Raw genomic sequence first — 11,149 nt, 5'->3', positions numbered from 1 at the left:
TTTTCTGACATGATCACTGCAGAAGGACACGTGGGACATTTGTGTTTGTGTCTTTTCTACCAGCTGTCACTGCCAAAGGATTAGCCAGCAAGTGCCCAGCCTCCTGGTCCTCATTGGTCTCTGGAGCTCCACTAGAACCCTTCCTAGTAAGGTAGAGCCTGGCTAAGCTTGTGCCCACCTGACAGAGCCTCAGAGAACCCAAGGCCATGCTGAGATGCTGGAAGACTCTGCCAATTCAGAATAGATCAGAAAAAGCTTTGTGGTCAAGGAGTGCCAGGTCAGGTTTGTCCCCATGCTCAGAGAATGGTCTCCTCTCCCTACCCATCTCCAGGGGAATGGACCCTGAACATTCATGTTAAACCCATGCCCATACCTATCTCCTGCCCTAGGCTGAGACTCATTCACTACACATCCACACATGCATACATACCTACCACACACACACACACACACACACACACACAGTTGGGCACCAGGTTCTGAACTGTCCTGACTCCTACCTCCCCAGACACTACCTAAAATAATCCCCAAACCGATGAAACAAACATTCTTCTAGGACCAGCGAGACCATGCTGCCCTATCAGATTGTCTGGGCAGAGGCCCAGTTCAATCACAGGCTTTATTGTGGTCTTGCCAAAGACAATGCAAAGGTTTAAATGACAGAAATGAGGCCTTGTCCAGGGTGGGTGCTTAATACATAGGGGTTGAATTCCATGGAATGCAATGGAACCTGAAGCCAGGTGAGCTTCCTCCTGGTCCCTTCTTCCCAAAGGTCCCTCTTCTGCCCATATTCCTATTCTTCATATCAGGCGCTCCAGTTCCTCCTCCCCAGGACCAGGGGACCCCAAACCCCTTGCCACATGCTTCTAGGCTCAGGGTAAAGGGGCCGCCCTCCTGAAGTACTCACACTAGCAGGTGAACCCTGTCGCCTCCCCCCAAGGTCCAAGCCTCAAGATAAGCCAGTCACAGAGACACTTCCCAGCCCCAGTCTTGCCATGAGCCCTGTGGCCATGGACCCTCTGGGATAGTGCTTTATGCCTCCTCGCAGTCCAATGGGCTCCTGAGCTCCTCATGCGGTCACTGACTGAGGGAAGATACCAGAGGAATTTTCTTGGGCTCATGCTCCAAAAGACCTGCAGAGGGAGAGGACACAGTGCTGGGGCAGGGCTGGGAGGCCCCATTTGATTCTGGCTGCCCCTTCCCACCCATATTCTCACCCAGCCCAGCTGCCTCACCTGAAGCTTCCAGGCCTGTCTCACCCTCTTGGTCAGCAGCAGTTTCTGGTCCCTCCAAGATGTCATCTGAGCCATCCCATCCTGAAGAGGACAGGGAAGTTTGTTTGGGAGAAGGGGAAGCCAAAGGAAAGAGTGATGATAAAACCAAAATGGCAAAAGGAGGCAGGGAAAAGAAATAGGAGAGTCAAGTTATGAGAGGCCCAGCTGGGTCTGCAGGGAAGGAATACGGCCATCTCACCTCTGCTTCCAGAGTTGGGTGCCCCTAAAGGCCCAGGGCGACGCTGACGGAAACGCTGGCGGGGGGAATCCCCAGGGCTGAAGGATGCAGAGCCCCTTACCACAGGGAGCCGGGAACTCAGCCTCCTCCGCTGCCCACCTGACGAGGTGTCATCCCGAAGACAGAGGGAGCTCTGGGCCCTGCGCATAGGCCCTGGGGAGGCTAGACCAGGAGAAAGGCAGAGAGGTAAGGAGCAGGACCATAGAGGAGGGAGAGGGCCAGGCAAAAGGGGAGGGCAAGAGATGAGGACAGGAAATCAGGGTACCACCCGGCCCGGACCAGGACCCAAAGTGCCCCACTGAGCACCTGCAGGATGTCCAACCCTCTCCTGTGAGGATGATGAAGATGGTAATGATAAGAACTTCCCGAATGTATTAGGAATTCACACAAATCTACATGGCTAAGAGCCCTTCTCTTGAAGAACACGAAGTTCTTGAAAGCAAGGACCATGTCAGCACCTAGCAGAGTGCCCTGCATATAACAGGTACTTCATGGAATGTTTGTAGAATTAAATTAAATTAAACAGATTAGCAGCCAAAGAAGATGAACAGTTTGAAAAGAAGAAATACAACCCGTCAACAACCAGAGGAAAGACAGCTGCAAATCATGAATAATAAGAAAAGGGCAAATTAAATCATCTCTGTGGTTTCTCCTCCCATGCCCTCAAGTTGGCAAAGATGATCCAACATAGAAACAGTCAGTGTTGGAGGGGCTGTAGAAAGATGAGCACACACTGATATGGAGGTGTGAATTGGTCCAACCATTCCGGGAAAAAAAAGAATTGAAAATACACTAAAAAAGTGACTACACAATTCATGCCCTTTGATCCCACAGCACATGCATTTGAGGGTATGAACTATTTAATCTTTTGTCTTTGGATCCCCAGGGCTTTCTGGGATTGGACTGTAAGTTATAGGGAAGCTATTGCCCTTCTTTGTATCCTTTGTGCTTAGCATAGTGCCTGAAATATTATAGGTGCCTCATAAATGTCCATTGACTGACCATAGTGCCTTGCATGTAATAGGCACACTTTATATTTATCGACATTTGTACACATCTGTACAAAGGCAATTGTACAGACATAATGCAGTGATCCTACAACTGCACATTTACCCAAAGTCAGTTGAAGATAGAAAGTAAGACACTAATGTAAACCAAAATATAACTACCACCACTTTTGGGATGGGGGATAACTAAAAAAACCAAACAAATAAAAAATGAGGAACAAAATAGGTATCCATTGAAAAAGCAATGAATAGCTGAACAAAATATGTTAAGTGGGTGTCAAAAAGGTAGCATAAAGGCATAAAGAAATGGGAAGGATTCAGAGAAGCATAGGAAGACTGACGTGAATAGATATAGAGGGCAGAACCAAGATGGCAGAGAGAGAGGAAGCCCTTTGTGTCTAGCTCACACAGCACTCTGCCCCTACATTGACCTGGAAAATTCACCAGACCAGATTCTGACCAGGAAAGCCAAGAAGTCACAATGAGTCATTTTTCCAACTCAGGGAGGTTTAAGGAGACCAAACACTGTCTACAGTGTCTACAGACACTGGGGACAGGAAAGTACATGACAACAACGGTTGGGATTATTCTAGTGCAAAGGGACAGAAAGAGGGCCAAGACAGGGCATGAGGGCAGGACACCACTGCAGAAAGTGATTTTAACTCAAAATTGCAAAAAAATCATTGTTTAAAATTATTTAAATTTTTTTGCCAATTAAAGATATTTTGTAAAGGGATCCCTGAACTAGCACTAGGTGAAAAAACAAAAGCTCTGTTACCCATCACCCAATTCTGGATCACAGATCCAGGGCAGAGAGTAATGGTCCCAGTAATAAGGGAGCAGGAGCCCTCACCATGTCCAGAATCATAGCTCTGAGGAAGGACAGTTCTAACCTATAACCCAGCACAAAAGCCTGCAATGGAATAAACCAAGGCAGAAAACCAAACAGCTCAGTCACTCTAAATCTGCAGAACAATGACTGAGTCCAGCAGCAGTCTATGGAAACTCAACCACATACGTGCCAACATGCCCAAACCTGGGTCAGAAACTTGCAGAGCTCAGACCAGGAGGGCAGTGAATAGATCATCCCCCATATCACAGTACTCTGAAAGCTTGCAGGCCCCTAGTCTGAGCTGTGAATGCAGCAGAAGGACATAAAAGGACAGAAGCTCTGGTCAAACCCCTCCCTCCACACCCTAAAGTATGCAAAGCCCAGCACGAACACTGAGTCCAAAATCAAGAAGCAGACGGAAGGATGAGAAAACAAACAAAAAAAGAACTCAACCATAAAGAGTTATTTTAGTGACAAGGAAACTCAAGATACAAACTCAGAAGAAGAGAATGATTTGAAAACATCTACAAGTAAAGTCTCAAAGAAAAATGCAACCTGAACAAAAGTCCAACAAGAATCCCTAGAATAGTTATGGGTTTTGGTATTTAAACCTAAAAATGATTTTTAAAATCAAATGAGAGCTATATGAAAAAAAGATAGGAAAAGATAATTAGCAGTTTGAGAAAGAAAATTTTAAAATCTCACTGAAGAAAATAACTCTTTAAAAATTAGAGTTGCTGAATGGAAGCTAATGACTTTATGAGACACCAAGAAACAACAAAATAAAGTTAAAAGACTGGGGAAAATAGAAGAAAACATGAAATATCTCATAGAAAAAAAATGAGTTCAAAAACAGATTAAGGAGAGATAATTTAAGAACCTGAAAGCTATTTATAACAACAAAAAAGCCTAGACATCATATTTCAAGAAGTCATAAAAGAAAACTGCCCAGATATTCTAAAACTGAAAGTCAAAATAGAAACTAAAAGAATCCACTGATCACCTCTTTAAAGAAAGCCCAAGATAAAAACTCTCAGGAATAGAATAGCCAAAATTCAGAACTCTCAAATCAAGGCAAAAATACTGCAAGGAACCATAAAGAAAGAATTCACATACCACACCGACACAGTCAGGATCACTCAAGGTTTAGCAGCTGCCACTATAAAAGTACAGAGGGCTTGAAATATGATATATTAGAAGATAAAAGATCTAGGCTTAAAACTCACAAACAAATACATAAAGTTAGAAATATTCAATGAGTCTCTTCTGACCATAATATAATAAAATTACATTCAACAAAAGGAAGCATAGATTAAAAATTAATGGAAACTAAATAACTTAATCCTAAAGAATAGGTAGGTCAAAGAACAAGTCATGGAAACAATAATTTCATGAAAGATAATGGCAAAAAAGAGAAAACATCCCAACATGTGTGGGACACAGCGCTTAAGAGTACATTTCTCTCTCTGAATACTTACATTAATAAAGGAGGAAATACAGAGGGAAATAGGCTGACCAGAAGAGTAATAACAAAAGAAAACAACGTTGAAAGACAAGCAGATTCTGTCCTAATACAATGGCCAAGGTTGGCTCCAGATGACAGAGATCTGAACACCCTTCCTTCCTTTTTTGTTAAAAAATGGTGCTTTTGGAAGAGTGGAAAGCAGCATGTGCTCTGGGGCACAATCATTTTATTAACGGCTAGCCCTTTTTAAGGTTTGCAAAGAACTTTCCAGACATTCTCTCATTTTATCCCCAAACAAATCTCTGAGGGAGTCTTAGATCTTCCAGGTGAGGACAAGGGGCTGGCCACTAGCAGAGAGGAGATTCAAAGTTCAGCTGCCTAGCCTCATTTGCCACATGAAGACATGAATGCCCATTATACAAGATTAGCCTCAGAAAAGAGCTAGGGAAAAGCATCTTTGCAGAAGTACGGGGCCAGAACTACAAACACTATCAAATACAGTTGATAAGTTGGTTGCTTGTGATGAACTCATTGATTTATTTTCCTCTTCTTTTTTAAATCTTTGTTACAAGGAGTGGCCCAGTGGGGAGAGGAGGGAGAGAGAGAGATTCAGAAAGGACGGTGATGCAAAAACAAAAGATAGCAGTTAAAAGCAGATGAAAAAGCAGATGTGTATATTAACTTTTACAAGATACTAACCACACTGGCGTCTTTGCTCCCCAGCCCCTGTTCTCTTTTGATTCTGTGTATTTCTCCGAATTCTGTTCATGTCATTATTGTCAATATGTTGCCTTGGATCAGAAAGGTCTGGGTACTCACCCATCCTCTGACACACAGTGACCACATTACCCTGGACAAGTCCCTGCATCTCTAAGTGCCCTGGGCAGGTCTCAGAGTCTCTAAGCTGCAGAGAAAATCCAGTCCTGCACTGCCCATGGAAGTCCCTCACCAATGAAGTCAAAGACTCGGCTGCCAGAAAATATTTACCACTACGATTGGGAATAATGGGACATTACTGGTGATTCACCACATGGCATTGTTGCCATTATTGTAAATTCTCCTGCCTCTGACTCCGGGTAGAGTCAGCTTCAGGTAAAGCTAAGCCTGTAAGATGTAGATGGGCCACAGTCCGTACTGGGGGTGGGAGACGTCACAGGTCATGGGTGAATCCATGAATCTCTTAGCCTTACATGAGTTTCCCAGCATACTGGGCTTACAGTGAAAGGGACCTGAACTGGAGATGATGGTGGACTGATGGATGGCAAAAGGGAAGAGACAAGGCAGGATAAGCCCCCCACTCCGCAGCCCCAGCTCAATCCCAGGCACACCTGTTTCACTAGCTTCTTTGCCCTCGGGGGGCTCCAAGTCCAGGGGGCTTCCCAAGCTCTCAGTGCTGCCGGCTCCCTCAGCCCCAGGCCGGGATCCTCCATGGAGGCCCCCTTCCCTCTTGTGTCTCATCAGTTTTTTGACTTTGTCTGCCAGCCAGCTGCTTTTCCTTGAGGAGAGGAAGAAAACACAGAGATGGGGTCTAGGGAATAGGGCGGCCAAGGGTTCAAGGGGACCAGAGGAAGATGGGATGTGTGCCAATGCAGCGTGGAGGGCACAAAGAGAATCAAGATCAGGCCCCAGAACCAGAAGAGGGTCAAACGTCAAAGTCAGAGGGGAAGACTCACTTAGTCCGGGGCAAGGGTCCAGGCTCTAGTACTCGGTACTGGTCCATGATCTTTTCCACCAACTTCTGCTTTTCTCGTCTCAGAGCATTGAGTTGGTCCCTGAAAGGAGACAGGAATTGTGGAGGGACTCAGAGAGGAAGGAAAGGTCACAAGATCGCAGACCTGGAGCTGCAAGGGACCCAGGCCCTCCTTTGACAGAGGAAGAAACTGAGGCCTGAAAGGTGAAGGAACTGGCAACAAAATCTTTAAAAATTGCAATGGTATCTGTGGGGGGATTTGAACCCAGGACTTTCTGAGTCCAATCTGAGAGCTCTCTTCTATATCCCCACTTCCTAGATGAGATCTGGGCAGGGCTGAGGGCAAGGAACTGAGAGGGGAACTTGGGGAGCAGGGCAGGATGGACCAGGCCTGGGGAGGGGGGCCTCACAGGTATTCCCGCTGCTCTCTGTGCAGGTGGTCCCGGCTCTCCAGGCTCCTTTCCATAAGACCTCGGTTCTCCCGGCTCAGCGCCTGCACCTCAGCCAGCAGTTGTCGGTTCTCCTCCTCTTGGGCGGCCCTCAGCTCGGTTAGCAGCTGCCCTCAGGCCCAGACCAGAAGCGATGAGTGAGGATGTGGCCCCGAGGCCAAACCTACAGCCCAGCCTCCCCTCGACCCTGCGCCCACCTGGCATTGTGTGGTCAGTTGGCAGACACTGAGGTCCAGCCTCTGGTTGGCCTCCCGGAGGCCCTGACCCTGGGCCTCCAGTTGCGCTCGCTCCAGCTCCAGACGGGCCAGTCGTCCCCGCAGCTCCCCACGTTCACCCTGGAGCTCACCCCGCTCCCTGGAGGCATCAGCCAAGGATGCCTGGGCCCTGTGAGGATAAGGTGTAGGTGGGGAGGAGCACTCCCTTTCTCCTCTCCCTGGTCAGTCTCCTTCACCACACAGACCTGAGGGATACTCTTTGGGCCCACTCTGTACAGGGGAGAGGGGAAGGGTCTTCACCAGCCCAGGGAGCCAGATGCCAGAGGGTGGGGGAGCCAAAGGAGCAGAATTGGAACTGGGCCAGAAACTGGTACCTCTCATGCTCGCTCTGTAGACGGCGAAGCTCTTCTTCCAGGCCCTTCTGATGCAACCTGTCCTGGGCCAGCCTCTCCCGTTCTGCCTGCACAGCCACCTCCTGGGCCTCTACCTGGGCCCTTTGGGCCTGCAGCTGCTCATACCTGCCAGGTTGGAGGGGTGGGGAAAAAGGAGACAGGTGTGTGAAAGAAAAACACCCCCACGGACAGGGCAGGGACAAAACTGGGCTCCTGTCCAAGGGGAGAAGGGCAGGACCAGAGCCATCCTTGAACCTCAGTTTCCCCATCTATCTGAGGAAAGTAGACTAGATGAGAACTGACATTTTCCATAGAACATAAGTTCCTCAGGGGAAGGGACTGTGTATTTGTCACCCCAGGCAACCAGGTGGCTCAATGGATAGAGCACCAGGGCTGGGATCAGGAAGACTCATCTCCCTGAGTTCAAATCTGACCTCAAATACTTACTAGCTGTGTGACTAGTCTTTTTTCTACAGAGGAGGAAACTAAGGCTCAGAGGGTAAATGGCTTGCCCAGGGTCACTTGGAAAGAACTGTCAGAAGCAAGAATCAAAGTCCCTTCCTGACCCCAAGTCCAACCCTCTTTCCACCACCCAGCCCTGCCTCTTGGCAAACCATCTTTCTCAGTTTCTCCAAGTTGCCAATGACCTCATGATCTCCATCATCCTTCCTGGCCTCTCTCGCTACTGTTCATTCCTCCTTGATCCTCTCATCTCTCCAGGTTTTTGGAACACTGCTCTCTTCTGATTTTCCTCCTACCTCCAACCCTTCCACCTCACTCTCATATGCCGGATCTTCATCCAGATTGAGCCCATTAATCACAGGTGTCCACCAATATGCTCTCCTCGGCCCTGTTCTCCTCTCCTTCTGTCCTTGTCAGTCGTCATGGGTTCAGTGATGATTTTTATACAGATCTATACATCCAGCCCTAACCCCTCTCCTGAGCTCAGATCATGCCACGTCACAAAGTGCATAGTGTCCACTTCAAAATGGAGGAGTCCCATAGACACGACCAAAACATAAGTCATTATTTTCCTCCTATTCCTGATTTCTCGGTGACTGTCAAGGATACAACCATCCTCCCAGGCATACTGGTTCATAATCCCTCAGTCATACTGGCCTCTTCAGTCTCACTTCTCCATACAGTCGATCCATTGCCAAATCTTATTGTAATTTCACAATATCTCCTCCTGTCCACTCACAGACCTGGTTCAGACCCTCATTACAATAGCCTTCTAACCGATCACCTTATCTCAAATCTCTCTCCATTCCCCTCCATGTCCCTCCCCTGACTGGCAAACTCCAGTGGCACCATACTACTTCCATGATCAAACACCAACTCCTCTGTTACCAAGAGCTCTTCATAACCTGTCAGCCATTTCCTATCCTTCTAGACTCCTCCATAAGCTTTCCAGTGCAGATGTAGTGGCCTACCCACCACCCCTCACACAGAATGCCTCTACATCACCTGCCCCCGTGCCTGAACTGCTACCCCTCCTTAGCTCTGCCTCTGAGAATGCTCCAGCTTCCTTCAACTAGTTCAGATGCCACGTTCTGCAACAGGGTCTTTGTTGATGCCCCACTAATGCCCTCCCCTCTTCAGCTACCTTCCATTACACAGAATTATCCTATATCTATCAATCTCTCTATACATCATCTTCTCTACTTAGAAGTAAGCTCCTTAAAGACAGGGGCTGGTTTCTCTTTCCTTCGAATACCCAGAGCCTGGCCTATAAGAAGCATTTTATAAATATTGGTCGGTTGATTTTATTTCCCCCATGGGGACTTCCCCACATCTCAAATGCTAAGCCTTAAGATGTGTGGAGGTAGATAGGAATAGGGGATGGGGAGGGGCCAGCAGGGGGCTAGGAAGGGGCAGGGAGCTCAGCTCACCTGCCTTGCAGCTCCTTATGGGACAGCTCTAGCTCCCGAAGTGTGGCCTTCAGCTCCCGATGGCGCCCCAGAAGCCCCTCCAGCTCTACCTCCTGTCTCTGCTGCAGTCGCCCCAAAGCCTCATGGTCTCTTAGCAGCGCCTGATGCTGGACCCAGGCTGCCTCCTGCTCCTGACGCGCCCCTCGCATCTCCTTGTCCAAAGCCCCTAGTCTCTCCCGAAGCTCCTGGCCCTGGGTCTCCAGCACAGCCTTCTCTGCCTAAGAATGAGTTAGGAAGAAATAGAAAGGGGTAGAGAAGGAACACTAGTGGTAATCATTCCAGACACTGTAATGTTTAGGATCAAAGTAGGGAAACTGAGACCTCAGGAGGTGAATTGATGTCCAAAGAAGATACAGGTAAGTGGGCTCACTGATCTCAAGTTGCAAGAGGCCTCTTAAACCATCTGCCCAAACCTCTCATTTCACAAAGGTAAAAACCAGAGGTTCAGCTAAGTTTCCATGGGGATTCGGTACTAGAGATGGTACTGAAACCCAGCAGACCAACGGGGAGACCATAACAACATATTAGGAAAATCATACACAAGGATCAGGCTATGTTTATCTGAAGAATGTAAGTGGTTCAACATAAGGAAGACGATAAATCAACCATTTTAAAAATAGACATTTTTTAAGTCACGTGACTATATCAATAGATGCTGAAAAGGTTTGTGACAAAATTCAACATTCATTTCTATTAAAAACTGTATAAATCACTGAAATAAGCGGCCCTTTCTTTAATATAGCAAATAATAATTAATGAAATCCAAGAGCAAATGTTATATGGAATGGAGAAAAGGTAGAGGCCTTTCTAATCAGATCTGGGTAAAAGGAGGACACCTATTATCACCACTGGTGCTAGAAATACCAGCTGTAGCAAAAAAAGACAAAAAACAGGGAAATTGAGGGAACAGGTCTAGGGAAAGAGGAAACAAAATTATCATTTTTGCAGGTATACTAAGAGAATCCTTGAGAATCATCCAAAAATTAATTTAAATAATTAATAACTTCAGCAAACTTGAAGGATGTAAGATAAATCCACCTAAGTCATCAGTATTCTTATATACAACCCACAAAGCACAAGCAAGAAAAGCTAGGAAGAGGAATTCCACTCAAAATAAATACAGAAGTTATAAAATACTTGGAATAGTATCTCACAAGATTCGCTCAGTACTATACTACAGTGTATTATATATAGTATTCTATCCTGTAATAATTATAGGAATCTAACTATAAAACACTCTCTGCAGAAATAAAGACAGACCACCAGGTATGGTGACACACATCTATAATCCCTACTCTTGGGGAAACTGAGGCTGGTGGATTACTTGATTTCTGGGGTTCTAAGCTGTAGTGGGCTAAAGTAAATGAGGAGCTTCTCAAGTCTGGCCTTAATATGTTGAGTCAGTGTTGGGGGAGGCTGCCTAAGGAGAGATGAAACAGCCCAGCTGACATCAGAGCTGGTCAAAGTCTCTGTGCCAATCAGCAGTGGAATCAGGACATTGCATCTCCAGCCTGGGCAAGATAGAGAAATCCAACCAAAAAAAAAAAAAAGGAAGAAAGGAAGGAAGAGAAATAAAGAAGTCTAAATACAGAAATATTCATTGTTCGAGTAGGTGGAGCCAATATAATAAAAATGACAATACTACCTAAATTAATT

General features: G+C 46.6%; 1 protein-coding gene across 2 annotated transcripts in view; it reads right to left on the bottom strand.

Moving 5' to 3' along the window:
* Window positions 1–580: 580 nt before the first annotated feature.
* The window catches only part of CCDC88B (coiled-coil domain containing 88B), a 28,621-nt gene continuing 18,052 nt past the window's right edge, over window positions 581–11,149 (bottom strand). For both annotated transcript variants that reach the window (XM_072638982.1, XM_072638981.1), the window contains 9 exons: window positions 9,455–9,711; window positions 7,545–7,688; window positions 7,153–7,339; window positions 6,917–7,062; window positions 6,490–6,588; window positions 6,145–6,311; window positions 1,474–1,674; window positions 1,236–1,316; window positions 581–1,133 (listed from right to left, as the gene is read on the bottom strand). In XM_072638982.1, coding sequence (XP_072495083.1) covers window positions 1,078–1,133; window positions 1,236–1,316; window positions 1,474–1,674; window positions 6,145–6,311; window positions 6,490–6,588; window positions 6,917–7,062; window positions 7,153–7,339; window positions 7,545–7,688; window positions 9,455–9,711 — 1,338 coding nt within the window. In that variant the 3' untranslated portion in view covers window positions 581–1,077. The remainder of the gene's footprint in view (window positions 1,134–1,235; window positions 1,317–1,473; window positions 1,675–6,144; window positions 6,312–6,489; window positions 6,589–6,916; window positions 7,063–7,152; window positions 7,340–7,544; window positions 7,689–9,454; window positions 9,712–11,149) is intronic.

Source organism: Notamacropus eugenii, chromosome 2 (assembly GCF_028372415.1).
Source record: "Notamacropus eugenii isolate mMacEug1 chromosome 2, mMacEug1.pri_v2, whole genome shotgun sequence".
Classification (NCBI taxonomy): domain Eukaryota; kingdom Metazoa; phylum Chordata; class Mammalia; order Diprotodontia; family Macropodidae; genus Notamacropus; species Notamacropus eugenii.
Note: the sequence above shows the minus strand (reverse complement) of the source record. Positions and strands in the feature narration are given on the sequence as shown.